We start from the raw sequence: 22,022 nt of genomic DNA, 5'->3' as shown, positions 1-22,022 counted from the left end.
AGCAAAGCAGTTCGACAACATACAACAACACAGAGTTACACATGGAGTAAAACAAACATACAGTCAATAATACAGTAGAAAAATAAGTCTATATACAATGTGAGCAAATGAGGTGAGATAAGGGAGGTAAAGGCAAAAAAAGGCCAAGGTGGCAAAGTAAATACAATATAGCAAGTAAAACACTGGAATGGTAGATTTGCAGTGGAAGAAAGTGCAAAGTAGAAATAATGGGGTGCAAAGGAGCAAAATAAATAAAATGAATAAATACAGTAGGGGAAGAGGTAGTTGTTTAGGCTAAATTATAGATGGGCTATGTACAGGTGCAGTGATCTGTGAGCTGCTCTGACAGCTGGTGCTTAAAGCTAGTGAGGGAGATAAGTGTTTCCAGTTTCAGAGATTTTTGTAGTTCGTTCCAGTCATTGGCAGCAGAGAACTGGAAGGAGAGACGGCCAAAGGAGGAATTGTCTTTGGGGGTGACCAGAGAGATATACCTGCTGGAGCACGTGCTACAGGTGGGTGCTGCTATGGTGACCAGTGAGCGGAGATAAGGGGGGACTTTACCTAGCAGGGTCTTGTAGATGACCTGGACCTTACAGCACAGGATGCTGTAATATGTTTTACAGTAGTAGTTTCCTTACTGTAAATACATATTACAGCATCCTTATTTACAGTAAGGAAAATACTACTGTAAAGCAAAATGACTGACACCTGGTGTTGTACAGTAGGTGTCCTGGAGGGCAGGCAGTGTGCAGCCAGTGGTGCGTTCGGCTGCGCGTATCACCCTCTGAAGCACCTTGCGGTGCTCGGCGGTGGAGTTGCCGTACCAGGCTGCGATGCAGCCCCATCTATGATCAGGGGCAGCTCTGCGGTTCAGAGGTGGGGAAACATACAGGACAGTTTGGGCCGGAGGGCATCCAGGAGAGAGAAGTCAGTGGAGCATCAGCTGTTCCTCACAGGGCTCATAGGACAAGCATAGAAAAGACAGAATAGAATGAGAGACAGAGAGCACCAGGGCTGTTACTCTGTGGCTAAAAAGACATGGGACAAGGGACATATCAAGCTGGTGGCGTGTGTGTGTGTGTGTGTGTGTGTGTGTGTGTGTGTGTGTGTGTGTGTGTGTGTGTGTGTGTGTGTGTGTGTGTGTGTGTGTGTGTGTGTGTGTGTGTGTGTGTGTGTGTGTGTGTGTGTGTGTGTGTGTGTGTGTGTGTGTGTGTTTACCTCACTAGAGGTCTTTATTCAAACTCAGTGAGCTCTTGGAAGAAAGGGGCAAGGTAGGGGTTGAGAACAAACAGCTGGCTTCCTCTGGGCCACCTTGTCATGCAGTTTGGGTTGATTTGAACCAACTGCATATATACAGTGCATTAGGAAAGTATTCAGACCCCTTGACTTTTCCACATTTTCTTACATTACAGCCTTATTCTAAAATTGATTAAATTGTTTTTTTTCCCCTCATCAATCTACACTCAATAACCCATAATGGCAAAGCAAAAGAACTTACAAGTATTCAGACCCTTTACTCAGTACTTTGTTGAAGCACCTTTGGCCGGGATTACAGTCTTGAGTCTTCTAGGGTATGATGCTACAAGCTTGGCACACCTGTATTTGGGGAGATTCTCCCATTCGTCTCTGCAGATCCTCTCAAGCTCTGTCAGGTTGAATGGGGTGTGTCACTGCACAGCTATTTTCAGGTCTCTCCAGAGATGTTTCATTGGGTTCAAGTCCGGACTCTGGCTGGGCCACTCAGGGACATTCAGAGACTTGTCCCAAAGCCACTCCTGCGTTGTCTTGGTTGTGTGCTTAGGGCCATTGTCCTGTTGGAAGGTGAACCTTTGCCCCAGTCTGAGGTCCTGAGTGGTCTGGAGCAGAATTTCATCAAGGATCTCTCTGTACTTTTCTCCATTCATCTTTCCCTCGATCCCGACTAGTCTCCCTGTCCCTGCCTCTGAAAAACATCCCCACTGCATGATGCTGCCACCACAATGCTTCACCGTAGGGATGGTCTGAGGATTCCTCCAGATGTGATGCTTGGCATTCAGGCCAAAGAGTTCAATATTGGTTTCATCAGAACAGAGAATCTTGTTTTCATGGTCTGAGAGTCTTTATGTGCCTTTTGTCAAACTCCAAGCGGGCTATTATGTGCCTTTTACTGAGGATTGGCTTCCATCTGGCCACTCTACCATAAAGGCCTGATTGGTGGAGTGCTGCAGAGATGGTTGTCCTTCTGGAAGGTTCTCCCATGTTCACAGAAGTACTCTGGAGCTCTTTCAGAGTGCCCATCAGGTTCTTGGTCACCTCCTTGACCAATGCCCTTCTCCCGCCGATTGCACAGTTTGGCCGGGTGGCCAGCTCTAGGAAGAGTCTTGGTGGTTCCAAACTTATTCCATTTAACAATGATGGAGGCCACTATGTTCTTGGAACCTTTTAATGCTGCAGAAATGTGTTGGTACCCTTCCCCAGATTTGTGCCTCGACACAATCCTGTCTCGGAGCTCTGTGGACAATTCCTTCAACCTCATGGCTTGGCTTTTGCTCTGACATGCACTGTCAACCTTACATAGACAGGTGGTGCCTTTCCAAATCATGTCCAATCAATTGAATTGAATCAAGTTGTATAAACATCTCAAGGATGTTCAATGGAAACAGGATGCACCTGAGCTCAATTTCGAGTCTCATAGCAGAAGGTCTGAATACTTATGTGGAAAAGGGAAAGGTGTCTGAATACTTTCTGAATGCACTTTAGTTTATGAAATCAATTGAGTCATTGAACAAATACAAATAAGACAACTAAATGTGGCCAGTCAATCTGAAAAATATGGGTCATCTTTTGAACTGATAGAAACAAGCCATTTTATCTGTTGAAATGGTGGAAACATTAACAGTCACGAATCTGGTCTCAGAGTATTCTCTATGGCATCCAGAGGCTGCGATACAGCCTATAAGCACAATATTCTCTGGGTGGTGTTTTTCTAGGTCACACAGATAGATATTTACGAGCAATTTAGAGAAGACCGAAATGGCTTTTGTCAACTTGAGCTAGCTAGCAAGCTTTCTACCTAGGTTAGCTAAGGAAACATGCAGTAATTAAACGTTGGCTGGCAATAAATATACTTATAAACAAATTAAGGCACCTACCCAGCAGCTGCTGAAAATAGTTTTCCACTTCACAGCTGCTTCAAGAAGATAATTACTAAAATAGTCTCACCCGAAAACATGAGGTTGGCTCCTGAAACGGATCACTTGAGTCTACAGTAGGCATAAGCTATTACTGTAAAGAAATACAGCATGTTAGAGTAATTTTTACAGGAGGCATCCAAATGAGTTAACAGTATTTTTCAGCATTTTACCCATGATGCAGTGCAATCTACAGCATGCATGCTGTAAAACCCATGTATGGTATTGTACTGTGCATTCTACAGTGTTTTACTGTTGAAATGACAGAAAGGTCTTACAGCGTAGCTCGGTTTCCATCTAATTGTGTGGACAGTGGGCACACAGGCAGACCTGGCTCTCGAAAGATGACCGGCTATGGCGGCCTCTCTCAATAGCAAGGCTAAGCTCACTGAGTCTGTACATAGTCAAAGATTTTCTTCATTTTGGGTCAGTCACAGTGCTCAGGTATTGTGCCGCTGTTTACTCTCTGTTTTTCTCCATCTCTATATCGCTCTGTGGACCATCAGGATGTCTTAAGAGAGAGCGGGAGAAAGACAATGAGTGTGTGTGCATGTGCAAACATGTGTAACGCATTGTCCAGAGTGCAAAGGAGGTTTGGTGTGTGGGTGTGTGTGTGTGTGTGTGTGTGTTTTTATTCAAGTTGTATGAGTTGTCTGAGAACATTCCTCTTATTATAACAGATTTCAGTCTGTGTGACATCTTGTGTCTGAGAGTGACAGATTGTGTCTCTGAGAGAGTGACAGATTGTGTCTCTGAGAGTGTGACAGCTTGTGTCTCTGAGAGAGTGACAGCTTGTGTCTCTGAGAGAGTGACAGCTTGTGTCTCTGAGAGAGTGACAGCTTGTGACTCTGAGAGTGACAGCTTATGTCTCTGAGAGAGTGACAGCTTATGTCTCTGAGAGAGTGACAGCTTGTGTCTCTGAGAGTGTGACAGCTTATGTCTCTGAGAGAGTGACAGCTTGTGTCTCTGAGAGTGTGACAGCTTGTGTCTCTGAGAGTGAGCATCAGACATCCAAGAGACATCTGTGTTAGGGGGTAAGCAGAGTTGATGTGTTAGTCGGGTTCACACTCCAGTGGCGCATGCCTGCAGGCACAGAGATGGTGTGTGTGTGTGTGTGTGTGTGTGTGTGTGTGTGTGTGTGTGTGTGTGTGTGTGTGTGTGTGTGTGTGTGTGTGTGTGTGTGTGTGTGTGTGTGTGTGTGTGTGTGTGTGTGTGTGTGTGTGTGTGTGTGTGTGTGTGTGTGAATGAGCAACTTGTGGTTCCACGGTCAACTGTAAGTTCCCTCCAGAATGACCCGTCTAACAGTTTAACAACATGTCTCCTCTCTTCTGTTGTACATCGCTTTCCTGTCTGTCTGTCTGTCTGTCTGTCTGTCTCACAAATGACTTATTCAAGGTGTGTGTCAGTCTGTGAGGGGTTAAAAGGGGAACAGAGGGAGTTTAAAATGGAGATCAAATATTTAGAGGTTGTCGGGGGTGACACCGTCTGACTTGGCCATCTGCCCTCCCTGTAAGGAGAGGAGGAATGTCTGGGGTTGAGAGTGAGAGTAGAGGTCTAGCAAGGGAGTCTATAGAGATAAAGGAAAAGGAGAGAAGACAGGAGGTGGGATGGAGGGAGAGAGAGGAAGGGAGAGGTTGTGATGGAGGGAGAGGTTGTGATGGAAGGGAGAGGTTGTGATGGAGGGAGAGAGAGGGAGAGGTTGTGATGGAGGGAGAGAGAGGAAAGGAGAGGTTGTGATGGAGGGAGAGAGAGGAAGGGAGAGGTTGTGATGGAGGGAGAGAGAGGAAGGGAGAGGTTGTGATGGAGGGAGAGGTTGTGATGGAGGGAGAGCGAGGAAGGGAAAGGTTGTGATGGAGGGAGAGGTTGTGATGGAGGGAGAGCGAGGAAGGGAAAGGTTGTGATGGAGGGAGAGGTTGTGATGGAGGGAGAGCGAGGAAGGGAAAGGTTGTGATGGAGGGAGAGGTTGTGATGGAGGGAGAGCGAGGAAGGGAAAGGTTGTGATGGAGGGAGAGGTTGTGATGGAGGGAGAGCGAGGAAGGGAAAGGTTGTGATGGAGGGAGAGGTTGTGATGGAGGGAGAGCGAGGAAGGGAAAGGTTGTGATGGAGGGAGAGTGAGGAAGGGAAAGGTTGTGATGGAGGGAGAGTGAGGAAGGGAAAGGTTGTGATGGAGGGAGAGGTTGTGATGGAGGGAGAGCGAGGAAGGGAAAGGTTGTGATGGAAGGAGAGGTTGTGATGGAGGGAGAGCGAGGAAGGGAAAGGTTGTGATGGAGGGAGAGGTTGTGATGGAGGGAGAGCGAGGAAGGGAAAGGTTGTGATGGAGGGAGAGGTTGTGATGGAGGGAGAGCGAGGAAGGGAAAGGTTGTGATGGAGGGAGAGGTTGTGATGGAGGGAGAGAGGAAGCGAGAGATTGTGGGAGTTGGTGAGAGAATGGAGGAGGTTGGCGGGAGGGGGGGGGGAGGGGGTGAGAGTGAAAGGAGGAGTTACTCCTCGGTGACTACCCTGGTGAGTCTGGGCTTGAGAAAGAGGGGAGTTAATGACAGTAGTACAATAGGGTATGTTGGGCTGTAGAGAATCAGAATAGAGAGAAGGTGTTGAGAGAGGAGGGACAAAAAGGGAGAAGTCTGTGTTTGAGCGAAGGGTTGATGACTGAAGATTAATGAGGTGAGAGGATTGAGGAAGGTGTAAGAGATGAGGAAGAGAGTGGAGGGGGAGAGAGGAAGAGAGTGGAGGGGGAGAGAGGAAGAGAGGGGAAGAGAGTGGAGGTGGAGAGAGGGGGAGAGAGGAGGAGAGTGGAGGGGGAGAGAGGAGGAGAGGAGGAGAGTGGATGGGGAGAGAGGATGGGAGAGTAGAGAGGGAAATTGGAGGATAGTGGGGGAGAGCGGATGGGAGACTGGAGGGGGAAATTGGAAGATAGTGGGGGAGAGTGGAGGGGGAGAGTGACCTGGAAGCGGTGAAGAGGATAAGGATCCTTGTGAAGAGAAAGATGGAGGCTTGGATGAGGGAAGTTGGGAGTGAAGGGAGACAGGAAAGGGGGAGAGTGGAGGGAAGGTGTGGGGCGTCAGTGGAGAGAAGGTGTGGGGCGTCAGTGGAGAGAAGGTGTGGGGCGTCAGTGGAGGGAAGGTGTGGGGCGTCATTGGAGGGAAGGTGTGGGGCGTCAGTGGAGGGAAGGTGTGGGGCGTCAGTGGAGGGAAGGTGTGGGGCGTCAGTGGAGGGAAGGTGTGGGGCGTCAGTGGAGGGAAGGTGTGGGGCGTCAGTGGAGGGAAGGTGTGGGGCGTCAGTGGAGGGAAGGTGTGGGGCGTCAGTGGAGGGAAGAGGTGGAGAGAGGTGGAGGCTGTATAAGGGTCCTGTAAGTCTTTGGAGAGTGACCTCATGTGTTTGGGGAGGAGCGGAGTGGGACAGTGGGGTCAGGAAAGTTTACACACCAACACACACCACAGAGAGGGACTGAGAGGTGAGATCTGAGTTCACACACAGCCAGTGGGGAGTTTACCTTTCTCACCCTCTACTGAGCACAGTCTGCTGATGAGGAGGAGAGAAAGAGAGATGAAGAGTAGGAAGAATGACCACTACAAAGAATTGCAGAGACTGAGAAGACAGGAGAGATGAATGAACAATGAGAGGATAAGAGGGAGAGAAAGGGAGGGAGGGAGGGAGGGAGGGAGGGAGGGAGGGAGGGAGGGAGGGAGAGAGAGAGAGAGAGAGAGAGAGAGACAGAGAGAGTAAATATAAGATGCTGTTCTCTCTCTCACACACACACATACTACACACACCACACGCATACTACAGACACACACCGTACACACACATACCACACGCATACCACACAGTGAGAGGAAGAGAGAATGTATTTCACCATGGACACTAATCTAACATGCCAGGCATCTAGGGAGAAACTAATGAAAGACAACCTTTGGATGACACGTAACATTAGGCGGCATTACACACACACACACACACACACACACACACACACACACACACACACACACACACACACACACACACACACACACACACACACACACACACACACACACACACACACACACACACACACACACACACAGCGGGCCCAGCTGTGACCAAACCTCATAGTCTCCGTGTCTCTCCTGTAAACATAACATCCAGATGGTACCACATCGTGTCCTAGCAACAGAGCGCCTGTTGAGGCATCTCCAATTGTGTGTGTGTGTGTGTGTGTGTAATGCCGCCTAATGTTACATGTCATCCAAAGGTTGTCTTTCATTAGTTTCTCCCTAGATGCCTGGCATGTTAGATTAGTGTCCATGGTGAAATACATTCTCCTTCATCCCCTCTCTTCCTCTCACTGTGGGATGCCTGTCACACACACACACACCTGGAACCACTTGGGCAACTGGGCATGGAGTATCAGTGTGAATGTGATCAGATTTGACAAGGAGCTATGAGAAGATACAGTGGTGAGGAGAACAAGAGAAAGAGGAGAAGAAGAATGGTGTTCTGAAACCCAGTCCAGCTGTCTTGTTCAGAATCAGCTAGTTCCTCATATCACCTCTACAGCCTTAACACCAACTTCCTCCTTAACACCAACTTCCTGTCCTGTCAGGGGACATCTAGCAACCTTCACTGAATGAGACAGAGAGAGACACACACACAGAGATAGAGAGAGAGAGACACAGAGGGAGATAGAGACACAGGGGGAGAGAGAGAAAGAGACCAATTATAATCTGGCTAAAAAATACTTGAATCAGTTACAGAACCCATTGACCTTTATGGTTGTGAGGTCCGCTCACCAAACAAGAATTCACAAAATGGGACAAGCCAAATTGAGACTCTGCCTGCAGAATTCTGCTAAGATATTGTCTGTGTTCAATGTAAAACACCAAATAATGCATGCAGGGCAGAATTAGACCGATACCCGCTAATGATCAAAATCCTGGAAAAGAGCCGTTAAATTCTACAAGCACTTAAAAGGAAGCGATTCCCAAACCTTCCATAACAAAGCCATCACCTACAGAGAGATGAACCTGGAGAAGAGTTCCCTAAGCAAGCTGGTCCTGGGGCTCTGTTCACAAACACAAACAGACCGCACAGTCCCAGGACAGCAACACAATTAGACCCAACCAAATCATGAGAAAACAAAAAGAATTACTTGACACATTGGAAAGAAATAACAAAAGAACAGAGCAAACTAGAATGCTATTTGCCCCTAAACAGAGAGTACACAGTGGCAGAATACCTGACCACTGTGACTGACACAAACTGAAGGAATGCTTTGACTATGAACAGACTCATTGCCTTGCTATTGAGAAAGGCCACCGTAGGCAGACCTGGCTCTCAAGAGAAGACAGGCTATGTGCACACTGCCCACAAAATGAGGTGGAAACTGAGCTGCACTTCCTAACCTCCTGCCAAGTGTATGACCATGTTAGAGACACATAATTCCCTCAGATTACACAGATCCACAAAGAATTCAAAAACAAACCTGATTTTGATAAACTCTCATATCTATTGGGTGAAATACCACAGTGTGCCATCACAGCAGCAAGATGTGTGACCTGTTGCCACAAGAAAATGGCAACGAGTGAAGAACAAACACCATTGTAAATACAACCCATATTTATGTTTATTTATTATCCCTTTTGTTCCAACACTGTATATAGACATAATATTTGAAATGTCTTTATTATTTTGGAACTTTGGTGAGTGTAATGTTTACTGTTCATTTTTTATTGTTTATTTCACTTTTGTTTATTATCTATTTCACTTGCTTTGGCAACGTAATCACACGTTTCCCCTGCCAATAAAACCCTTGAATTGAATTGAATTGAGAGAGAGATGATCAGGTAGAGATGAGGGAGGGAGAGAGATGATCAGGTAGAGATGATAGATGATCAGGTAGAGATGAGGGAGGGAGAGAGATGATCAGGTAGAGATGAGGGAGGGAGAGAGATGATCAGGTAGAGATGAGGGAGGGAGAGAGATGATCAGGTAGAGATGAGGGAGGGAGAGAGATGATCAGGTAGAGATGAGAGATGATCAGGTAGAGATGAGGGAGGGAGAGAGATGATCAGGTAGAGATGATAGATGATCAGGTAGAGATGAGGGAGGGAGAGAGATGATCAGGTAGAGATGAGAGATGATCAGGTAGAGATGAGAGATGATCAGGTAGAGATGAGGGAGGGAGAGCGAAAGCACACACACATTTGACCTTAGATCCATACATCCATGTTCTATATCTCTCCACAAAATCCATTTACACCCTCTCCATCTCTCACCCCCTTTCTCACCCTCCAATTCTCACATCTGCCCCTCTCTCTCTTTCTCTCTCAAATTTCCATCTCTCTCTCTCTTTCTCTCTCAAATTTCCATCTCTCTCTCTCTTTCTCTCTCAAATTTCCATCTCTCTCTCTCTCTCTCTCTCTCTCCCTCCCTCCCTCCCTCCCTCCCTCCCTCCCTCCCTCCTCCCTCCTCCCTGCTGTGTGTCTGTCTATGTGTTGGTTCACTGACTCTGACCTCAATCTGAAATGGAGCAGAAAAACTGTACGTGTTATCGCAACCAATCTCTCACCAACTCCACTCCCTCTCTCACTTTATCCATCCTTCTGTCACGCTGTCTCTTTCTCTCTCTCATACACTCTATCCATCCCTTTCACCCATTATCCATCTTTCATTCTCTATATCCATCCCTCACTTTTACTCACTCCATTCCACTCTTCCACTATATCCATCATTCTCTTTTCATGTTCTCTCAATCTATCACCCTCTACATTCCCCTCCTTCAATCTATCACCCTCTACATTCCCCTCCTTCAATCTATCACCCTCTACATTCCCATCTTTCTCAGCGGGCTGCTCTGATAGTCTCTGCGGGCTGCTCTGATAGTCTCTGCGGGCTGCTCTGATAGTCTCTGCGGGCTGCTCTGATAGTCTCTGCGGGCTGCTCTGATAGTCTCTGTGGGCTGCTCTGATAGTCTCTGTGGGCTGCTCTGATAGTCTCTGTGGGCTGCTCTGATAGTCTCTGTGGGCTGCTCTGATAGTCTCTGTGGGCTGCTCTGATAGTCTCTGTGGGCTGCTCTGATAGTCTCTGTGGGCTGCTCTGATAGTCTCTGTGGGCTGCTCTGATAGTCTCTGTGGGCTGCTCTGATAGTCTCTGTGGGCTGCTCTGATAGTCTCTGTGGGCTGCTCTGATAGTCTCTGTGGGCTGCTCTGATAGTCTCTGTGGGCTGCTCTGATAGTCTCTGTGGGCTGCTCTGATAGTCTCTGTGGGCTGGTTGGGAGGTTAATAGTGTGTTTGAAATCCTCCAGGGTATGACGCATTATCTACACACATGCATACACACACAGACACAGAAACACACACAGACATACAGACAGACAAACAAACAAACATAGACAACCCTGTGGTTCCCCTCTCCACAGCAAATGGAAGAGTGCCAGAGTCTACTCAAGCTGCAGTAGGCCCTCCCTGGGGCCGCTCAGTCACTGCAGGCCCAGGCTTCCTGCCGGCGTCTAGGCCCCAGGGCCGGGGAAACACATTAAGATAATATCATGATGGAGACCTAGTGGTAATGTTGTGGAACAGACAGAGAGAGGAGGGAGAGAGATGGAGAGAGGAGTGGTAGACTGAAAGAGATGAAAAGAGAGAAAAAGGGAGAGAGCGATAGAGAGGGAGACAGAGGAAAAGAGAGGGAGCCAGGGGCCCAGTCCCTAGTTCATGGTCTGTGTGTGTACTTTACATGACCAAACACAGTGCGATAGAGCAGATAAAACTGGTCTCTGGGAGGAAACACAGCCACCAATTACTCAACTGTCTGCTCTACACTGATCAACACTGTCTGCTCTACACTGATCAACACTGTCTGCTCTACACTGATCAACACTGTCTGCTCTACACTGATCAACACTGTCTGCTCTACACTGATCAACACTGTCTGCTCTACACTGTCTGCTCTACACTGATCAACACTGTCTGCTCTACACTGATCAACACTGTCTGCTCTACACTGATCAACACTGTCTGCTCCACACTGATCAACACTGTCTGCTCCACACTGATCAACACTGTCTGCTCTACACTGATCAACACTGTCTGCTCCACACTGATCAACACTGTCTGCTCTACATCACTCAACACTGTCTGCTCTACACTGATCAACACTGTCTGCTCTACACTGATCAACACTGTCTGCTCTACATCACTCCACTCTGTCTGCTCCACACTGATCAACACTGTCTGCTCCACACTGATCAACACTGTCTGCTCCACACTGATCAACGCTGTCTGCTCCACACTGATCAACACTGTCTGCTCTACATCACTCAACACTGTCTGCTCCACACTGATCAACACTGTCTGCTCTACAACACTCAACACTGTCTACTCTACACTGATCACCACTGTCTGCTCCACACTGATCAACACTGTCTGCTCTACACTGATCAATAATGTCTGCTCCACACTGATCAACACTGTCTGCTCCACACTGGTCAACACTGTCTGCTCTACATCACTGAACACTGTCTGCTCCACACTGATCAATACTGTCTGCTCTACACTGATCAACACTGTCTGCTCCACACTGATCAACACTGTCTGCTCTACACTGATCAACACTGTCTGCTCTACACTGATCAACACTGTCTGCTCTACACTGATCAACACTGTCTGCTCTACATCACTCAAAACTGTCTGCTCCACACTGATCAACACTGTCTGCTCTACACTGATCAACACTGTCTGCTCCACACTGATCAACACTGTCTGCTCCACACTGATCAACACTGTCTGCTCCACACTGATCAACACTGTCTGCTCCACACTGGTCAACACTGTCTGCTCTACACTGATCAACACTGTCTGCTCTACATCACTGAACACTGTCTGCTCCACACTGATCAATACTGTCTGCTCTACACTGATCAACACTGTCTGCTCTACATCACTGAACACTGTCTGCTCTACACTGATCAACACTGTCTGCGCTACACTGATCAACACTGTCTGCTCTACACTGATCAACACAGTCTGCTCTACATCACTCAACACTGTCTGCTCTACACTGATCAATACTGTCTGCTCTACACTGATCAACACTGTCTGCTCTACATCACTGAACACTGTCTGCTCTACACTGATCAACACTGTCTGCGCTACACTGATCAACACTGTCTGCTCTACACTGATCATACAGTCTGCTCTACATCACTCAACACTGTGTGCTCTACACTGATCAACACTGTCTGCTCTACACTGTCTGCTCTACACTGGTCAACACTGTCTGCTCTACACTGATCAACACTGTCTGCTCTACACTGATCAACACTGTCTGCTCTACATCACTTAACACTGTCTGCTCTACATCACTCAACACTGCCTGCTCCACACTGGTCAACACTGTCTGCTCTACACTGATCAACACTGTCTGCTCTATACTGAACAACACTGTCTGCTCCACACTGTCTGCTCTACACTGATCAACACTGTCTGCTCCACACTGATCAACACTGTCTGCTCCACACTGATCAACACTGTCTGCTCCACACTGATCAACACTGTCTGCTCTACACTGATCAACACTGTCTGCTCTACACTGATCAACACTGTCTGCTCTACACTGATCAACACTGTCTGCTCCACACTGATCAACACTGTCTGCTCTACACTGATCAACACGGTCTGCTCCACACTGATCAACACTGTCTGCTCTACACTGATCAACACTGTCTGCTCTACATCACTCAACACTGTCTGCTCTACACTGATCAACACGGTCTGCTCCACACTGATCAACACTGTCTGCTCCACACTGATCAACACTGTCTGCTCTACATCACTCAACACTGTCTGCTCTACACTGATCAACACTGTCTGCTCTACACTGATCAACACTGTCTGCTCTACACTGATCAACACTGTCTGCTCTACATCACTCAACACTGTCTGCTCTACACTGATCAACACTGTCTGCTCCACACTGATCAACACTATCTGCTCTACACTGATCAACACTGTCTGCTCCACACTGATCAACACTGTCTGCTCCACACTGATCAACACTGTCTGCTCTACACTGATCAACACTGTCTGCTCTACATCACTGAACACTGTCTGCTCCACACTGATCAATACTGTCTGCTCTACACTGATCAACACTGTCTGCTCTACATCACTGAACACTGTCTGCTCTACACTGATCAACACTGTCTGCGCTACACTGATCAACACTGTCTGCTCTACACTGATCAACACAGTCTGCTCTACATCACTCAACACTGTCTGCTCTACACTGATCAACACTGTCTGCTCTACACTGATCAACACTGTCTGCTCTACACTGATCAACACTGTCTGCTCTACACTGATCAACACTGTCTGCTCTACACTGATCAACACTGTCTGCTCTACATCACTCAACACTGTCTGCTCTACATCACTCAACACTGTCTGCTCCACACTGGTCAACACTGTCTGCTCTACACTGATCAACACTGTCTGCTCTATACTGAACAACACTGTCTGCTCCACACTGTCTGCTCTACACTGATCAACACTGTCTGCTCCACACTGATCAACACTGTCTGCTCTACACTGATCAACACTGTCTGCTCCACACTGTCTGCTCCACACTGATCAACACTGTCTGCTCTACACTGATCAACACTGTCTGCTCTACATCACTCAACACTGTCTGCTCTACACTGATCAACACTGTCTGCTCCACACTGATCAACACTGTCTGCTCCACACTGATCAACACTGTCTGCTCCACACTGTCTGCTCTACACTGATCAACACTGTCTGCTCTACACTGATCAACACTGTCTGCTCTACACTGATCAACACTGTCTGCTCTACATCACTCAACACTGTCTGCTCTACACTGATCAACACTGTCTGCTCCACACTGATCAACACTGTCTGCTCCACACTGATCAACACTGTCTGCTCTACATCACTCAACACTGTCTGCTCTACACTGATCAACACTGTCTGCTCCACACTGATCAACACTGTCTGCTCCACACTGATCAACACTGTCTGCTCCACACTGTCTGCTCTACACTGATCAACACTGTCTGCTCTACACTGATCAACACTGTCTGCTCTACACTGATCAACACTGTCTGCTCTACACTGATCGACACTGTCTGCTCCACATAATCAACACTGTCTGCTCCACACTGATCAACACTGTCTGCTCCACACTGATCAACACTGTCTGCTCTACACTGATCAACACTGTCTGCTCCACACTGATCAACACTGTCTGCTCCACACTGATCAACACTGTCTGCTCCACACTGATCAACACTGTCTGCTCTACACTGATCAACACTGTCTGCCCCACACTGATCAATACTGTCTGCTCTACACTGATCAACACTGTCTGCTCCACACTGATCAACACTGTCTGCTCCACACTGATCAACACTGTCTGCTCTACACTGATCAACACTGTCTGCTCTACATCACTCAACACTGTCTGCTCTACACTGATCAACACTGTCTGCTCTACACTGATCAACACTGTCTGCTCTACACTGATCAACACTGTCTGCTCTACATCACTCAACACTGTCTGCTCTACACTGATCAACACTGTCTGCTCCACACTGATCAACACTATCTGCTCTACACTGATCAACACTGTCTGCTCCACACTGATCAACACTGTCTGCTCCACACTGATCAACACTGTCTGCTCTACACTGATCAACACTGTCTGCTCCACACTGATCAACACTGTCTGCTCTACACTGATCAACACTGTCTGCTCCACACTGATCAACACTGTCTGCTCCACACTGATCAACACTGTCTGCTCCACACTGAACAACACTGTCTTCTCCACACTCCTCTTCTTTTCATAGATCCTTTCCTTCCACATGGATTTTACATTGAAAAAGCTACACTTTGTTTAAATTGTCTTTCTTTCCTTTCATTTTTTTCTCTCTCTCTCTCTCTCTCACCCCTTCCCTCCTTCCTTCTCAGGGACCTTAGTGAGAATGCTATCCAAGCCATTCCCAGGAGAGCTTTCAGAGGGGCCACGGACATCAGGAACCTGTGAGTGACACATGCACACTCTCTCTCTCTCTCTCTCTCTCTCTCTCTCTCTCTCTCTCTCTCTCTCTCTCTCTCTCTCTCTCTCTCTCTCTCTCTCTCTCTCTCTCTCTCTCTCTCTCTCTCTCTCTCTCTCTCTCTCTCTCTCTCTCTCTCTCTCTCTCTCTCTCTCTCTCTCTCTCTCTCTCTCTCTCTCTCTCTCTCTCTCTCTCTCTCTCTCTCTCTCTCTCTCACACACACATACATACATACACACACTAATGGAAGCCATTATATGTGTTTTGTGTCTACAGTCAACTGGATAAGAACCACATCACTTGCATCGAGGAGGGGGCCTTCCGTGCTCTGAGAACTCTGGAGGTTCTGTAAGTATTATAGAGAGAGACTGTGTCTGTGTGTAGCTTTCTTCTCCTAAGGAATGTCATCTAATATTCTCTCCGCCTCTCTCTCCATCTCTCTATTACTCTCTCTTTCTTTCTTTTCCTTTACCTCTCTGTCTTTCTCTCTCTCTATTGCTCTCTCTTTCTCTATTTCCCTCTCTCTCTTTCTCTCTCCCTCTTTCTCTCCCTTTCTCTTTTTCTCTCCCTCTCTCCTCTCTCCCTCATTCCCTCTCTCTTTCGATCCCTCTTTCCTCCCTCTCTCTCACTCTCTCTCTCTCTCTCTCTCTCTCTCTCTCTCGGCAGCACATTGAACAACAACAACATAAGCAGCATTCCAGTCTCCAGTTTCAACCACATGCCCAAACTACGCACCTTGTGAGTCCCTCTCCATTTTACTGCAGTACCCACAATCCAACACTATTCAGTAGGACTGCCAGGGAACTCATGACACTTAGGTGCCGATTCAATATGTATTACGATTCTCACCATTCTAGATGTATTGTGATTCTCATGATTCTAGATGTATTGCGATTCTAGATGTATTGGGATTCTAGATGTATTGCGATTCTCATGATTCTAGATGTATTGCGATTCTAGATGTATTGGGATTCTCATGATTCTAGATGTATTGCTATTAGATTCTGCAATTTGATTGTGATTTGATGTTCAAACCCAGATAACATGCACTGCCAGGGAACTCATGACACTTAGGTGGCCGACATATCAAATTGCGTGGAGAATATGTTGTTTAGGGAATGTTTTCCCATTGGGAAGATGTCACAGAGACATCAGAATAGAATGTTGATGTCTGACCGACGCATAAACAATGTAGAACTGTAGAATGTAGAATGTAGGCACTCTAAATACATCTGTAAGACGTCTTGGCAATAAGCAAACGCTGTATAAACGGCATCTTCCCAATGTACCCTGTATACATCGTGCCCACGTTAGGCAGACGGGTGCGTGCTATCTGGGAACATATTGCTCGCTATGCGTCTGCTGCAGAGAGATGAGAGAGCAGGAGAACATTTTGTTTTGATTAGTTTTGGCGCAGCTACAGCCGATTAGCACTAATTAACACTACCTGTTTTTTACAAATCGATACTTGGAGTCGAAGTATATATTGTCAAGAATAATATTGTGATATTCAACTATGGTTTTTCTCATCACTACTACTCAGTGACACAGTTATTGTATAAACAGATCAGGATGAAGATACCCCTACAGGTGCAGATCTAGGATCAGGTCCCCCTTGTCCATGTGATCTAATTCATTATGATCTTAAAGGGAAAACTGATTGTAGACCAGTACTCCTACTCTGAGATGCTATAAGAATAGCGACTTTGGTCATCCTTTCCGAATCTTATCCATTAGGGTGAAAACACAAAACTGACCTAAGATCAGTGTGGAAGGAGGGCAACTCTATACTTCTCTGACAGGCCAAACATAGCCAACCCTACCAGCTCTCAGTCTCGCGTCAGAATTAGAAGTTCATCCATGTTTCCCAAACTTCAAATTTCTAAGTATTTAAGCTTAAGTTTAGGCATTAACTCTGAATATTTAAGGTAAGGGTTATGTTCAGGTATTAACTCTGTATATTTAAGGTAAGGGTTATGTTCAGGTATTAACTCTGTATATTTAAGGTAAGGGTTATGTTCAGGTATTAACTCTGTATATTTAAGGTAAGGTTTATGTTCAGGTATTAACTCTGAATATTTAAGGTAAGGGTTATGTTCAGGCATTAACTCTGAATATTTAAGGTAAGGGTTATGTTCAGGTATTAACTCTGAATATTTAAGGTAAGGGTTATGTTCAGGCATTAACTCTGAATATTTAAGGTAAGGGTTATGTTCAGGTATTAACTCTGTATATTTAAGGTAAGGGTTATGTTCAGGCATTAACTCTGAATATTTAAGGTAAGGGTTATGTTCAGGTATTAACTCTGTATATTTAAGGTAAGGTTTATGTTCAGGTATTAACTCTGTATATTTAAGGTAAGGGTTATGTTCAGGCATTAACTCTGAATATTTAAGGTAAGGGTTATGTTCAGGTATTAACTCTGAATATTTAAGGTAAGGGTTATGTTCAGGCATTAACTCTGAATATTTAAGGTAAGGGTTATGTTCAGGCATTAACTCTGAATATTTAAGGTAAGGGTTATGTTCAGGCATTAACTCTGAATATTTAAGGTAAGGGTTATGTTCAGGCATTAACTCTGAATATTTAAGGTAAGGGTTATGTTCAGGCATTAACTCTGTATATTTAAGGTAAGGGTTATGTTCAGGCATTAATTCCAAGACCTTAAAGATGCACTATGCAGATATCGCTCCGCCATTTCCTGGTTGTTAAAATTCTAATAGTTTGCCTAATTTAAATGTATGTGATTTAAATAAGCAAATATATTGTATTTTCAGCTGTTTGAAGCAAAATCGAAAGTAAAAGACGCAAACATGTAATTTAAGCACGGGAAGCATAGAAGTAGTGCACATAGAACAGATCTACTGCTTCTTGGACTTGTTTCAATAAGAATGTCTATGTGAATTTGGTCGGGTCACCCAAAAAGTGACATATTGCAGCTTTAAGGTTGGGCATTAACTCTGAATGTTTAAGGTTTGAGATGGGCTTAAAACTAAAATATCAAAAACAACAACTTTCTATCGCTGGATTCGAACATGCAACCTTTGGAATCAGAGGCAGATGCCTACCGAAATTTGGCTGAGCCAACCACTAGTGAGAAACACACTTCAAATACACACATCTTGTATGAATGCCTCTGTACCCATAAACCAGTCAATCAGAGATGTAGCGCTGTCTCAGAAAAAGGCCCAGCATCTTGGGGGGGAACCAAACCCCAAGTCCCATTCTAAGGAGTCTTGGTCCCCTTCCACCCACCACAGAAGGGTTGTGGGTGATTTGCTGGGACTTCAAGGCACCAAGCTCCTGTCAACAAACTGTCCAACGACAGACGCCCGTGGAAATCAAACTGTTAAGCCCCTGAAAATCACACACACACACACACACACACACACACACACACACACACACACACACACACACACACACAACTAGAAACCCCTCCATTGTTAAAGCTGAGAGTTAGGGTTAGAGTATAGGGTTACAACAGTATGGGGGAAACTGGTTCAGACAGTGTGTGTGTGCGCGCGATGATGGTTTGGAGTGAGAGTCTCAGTGAGAGATGGATAAGTGATCCCCTCCTCTCCCTCTCTCCTAGTGTTTACCCTCTACTCCAATGTCTCTGTGTTTTACAGAGGGTTGAGAAAGCACAATAAATTTCCTTTGACATCCTGGTACATTGGACAGTAAACCTCCTCCTTCCTCGTCCTCTCCCTCCAGTCGTCTCCACTCTAACAGTCTGAGGTGTGACTGTCACCTGTCCTGGTTGTCTCCCTGGCTGAGACAGAGGCCCACCCTGGGTCTGTACACACAGTGCAGCTCCCCTCCAACCCTCAGGGGACTCAACCTGGCTGAACTGCAGAAGAACGAGTTCACCTGCTCAGGTAAGGCAGGGGTCAGAGGATAGAGTTTACCTGTAGAGGTCACCTGCTCAGTCAAGACAGGGGTTAGAGGGTAGAGTTTACCTGTAGAGGTCACCTGCTCAGGTAAGACAGGGGTCAGAGGCTAGAGGGTAGAGTTTACCTGTAGAGGTCACCTGCTCAGGTAAGACAGAGGTCAGAGGTTAGAGTTCATCAGCTGAGATACAGTACTAGAATTTGTGTGCAGCCTTTCTATGCCATGTCCTTCCCTTGGTATGACTTTTATTTACTGTCCAGCAATCACCTGGTATTTACATAGCAACTTATAATCATACAATAATACACACTAATCACTCTTTCTCATTCTAAACTCTCTCTTTCTCTCTCGCTCTCTCCCTTTGTCTTTTTTGCTCGCTCGCTCTCTCTCGCTCACTCTCTTTGTCTTTCTCTCTCTCTCTCTCTCTCTCTTCAGGTCAGAGTGACAGTGCGTTTGTCCAGCCGTGTAGCCTGGCGTCTGGCTCCTGTCCTCCCATGTGTTCCTGTAGTAACAACATCGTAGACTGTAGAGGCAAAGGCCTCACTGCCATACCTGCTCACCTGCCTGAAGCCATGACCGAGATGTGAGTACTGCACGCGGTCAGCATGACCACACACGGTCAACAAGACCACACACGGTCAACAAGACCACACACGGTCAACAAGACCACAAAGCTATAACGATGGTTTATAAGATACGAGGGCCTCACTGCCATACCTGCTCACCCCCTTGAAGCCATGACCGAGATCTGAGACAGTCGACATGGTCAGTTCATGCTCATCACCACACCTGGTCAATTTACTTACAGGTGTTAGTATTGATTTATTTGATTTATGAATTTAACCTTATTTAAGTAGGAAATCCCATTGAGACCAATCTCTATTCTGCATCACAAAAACAGACAAACAGTAAGGTCATTGAGACATCACACACCATACAGAATAACCACACCATATAGAATAACTACACCATATAGAATAACTACACCATACAGAATAACGACACATACAGAATAACGACACCATATAGAATTACCACACCATGTACAATAACCACACCATGTAGAATAAATCCACCATGTAGATTAACCACACCATGTAGAATAACCACACCATATAGAATAACCACACCATGTAGAGTAAATCCACCATGTAGAATAACCACAGCATGTAGAATAACCACACCATGTAGAATAACTACATCATATAGAATAACCACACCATACAGAATAACCCCACCATATAGAATAACTACACCATATAGAATAACTACACCATACAGAATAACGACACATACAGAATAACGACACCATATAGAATTACCACACCATGTAGAATAACCACACCATGTAGAATAAATCCACCATGTAGAATAACCACACCATGTAGAATAACCACACCATATAGAATAACCACACCATGTAGAGTAAATCCACCATGTAGAATAACCACAGCATGTAGAATAACCACACCATGTAGAATAACTACATCATATAGAATAACCACACCATACAGAATAACCCCACCATGTAGAATAAATCCACCATGTAGAATAACTGCACCACGTAGAATAACCGCACCACATAGAATAACCACACCACGTAGAGTAATCACACCATGTAGAGTAATCACACCATGTAGAGTAATCACACCATGTAGAGTAACCACACCATGTAGAATAATCACACCATGTAGAATAACCACACCACGTAGAATAACCACACCACGTAGAATAACCACACCACGTATAATAACCACATCATATAGAATAACCACATCATGTAGAATAACCACACCACGTAGAATAACCACACCACGTAGAATAACCACACCACGTAGAATAACCACACCACGTAGAATAACCACACCATGTAGAATAACCACACCATATAGAATAACCACACCATGTAGAGTAAATCCACCATGTAGAATAACCACAGCATGTAGAATAACCACACCATGTAGAATAACTACATCATATAGAATAACCACACCATACAGAATAACCCCACCATGTAGAATAAATCCACCATGTAGAATAACTGCACCACGTAGAATAACCGCACCACATAGAATAACCACACCACGTAGAGTAATCACACCATGTAGAGTAATCACACCATGTAGAGTAATCACACCATGTAGAGTAACCACACCATGTAGAATAATCACACCATGTAGAATAACCACACCACGTAGAATAACCACACCACGTAGAATAACCACACCACGTAGAATAACCACACCACGTAGAATAACCACACCACGTAGAATAACCACACCACGTATAATAACCACATCATATAGAATAACCACACCACGTATAATAACCACATCATATAGAATAACAACACCATGTAGAATAACCACACCATGTAGAATAACCGCACCATGTAGAATAACCGCACCATGTAGAATAACCGCACCACGTAGAATAACCGCACCACGTAGAATAACCGCACCACGTAGAATAACCACACCACGTAGAATAACTACATCATACGGAATAACCACACCATCCAGAATAACCACACCATGTAGTTAAATCCACGATGTAGAATAACCACACCATGTAGAATAACCGCACCATGTAGAATAACCGCACCACGTAGAATAACTACATCATACGGAATAACCACACCATCCAGAATAACCACACCATGTAGAATAAATCCACCATGTAGAATAACCACACCATGTAGAATAACCGCACGATGTAGAATAACCGCACCACGTAGAATAACCGCACCATGTAGAATAATCGCACCATGTAGAGTAATCACACCATGTAGAGTAACCACACCATGTAGAGTAACCACACCATGCAGAGTAACCACACCATGTAGAGTAACCACACCACGTAGAATAACCACACCACGTAGAATAACCACACCACGTAT

The 22,022-nt window shown here is 45.7% G+C and overlaps 1 protein-coding gene across 1 annotated transcript in view; it reads left to right on the top strand.

Annotated features, from left to right (window-relative positions):
- The window catches only part of LOC106591151 (slit homolog 1 protein), a 164,518-nt gene that overhangs the window by 94,487 nt on the left and 48,009 nt on the right, over positions 1-22,022 (top strand). The window contains exons 5-9 of the mRNA XM_082966607.1: positions 15,144-15,215; positions 15,506-15,577; positions 15,896-15,967; positions 18,947-19,110; positions 19,559-19,706. Of these exons, the coding sequence (XP_082822733.1) occupies positions 15,144-15,215; positions 15,506-15,577; positions 15,896-15,967; positions 18,947-19,110; positions 19,559-19,706 (528 nt within the window). The remainder of the gene's footprint in view (positions 1-15,143; positions 15,216-15,505; positions 15,578-15,895; positions 15,968-18,946; positions 19,111-19,558; positions 19,707-22,022) is intronic.

The sequence above is a fragment of the Salmo salar genome, chromosome 02 (genome assembly GCF_965601325.2).
Source record: "Salmo salar chromosome 02, fSalSal1, whole genome shotgun sequence".
Lineage (NCBI taxonomy): Eukaryota > Metazoa > Chordata > Actinopteri > Salmoniformes > Salmonidae > Salmo > Salmo salar.
The sequence above is the reverse complement of the archived record's forward strand: the minus strand, read 5'-3'. Positions and strand labels throughout refer to the sequence as shown.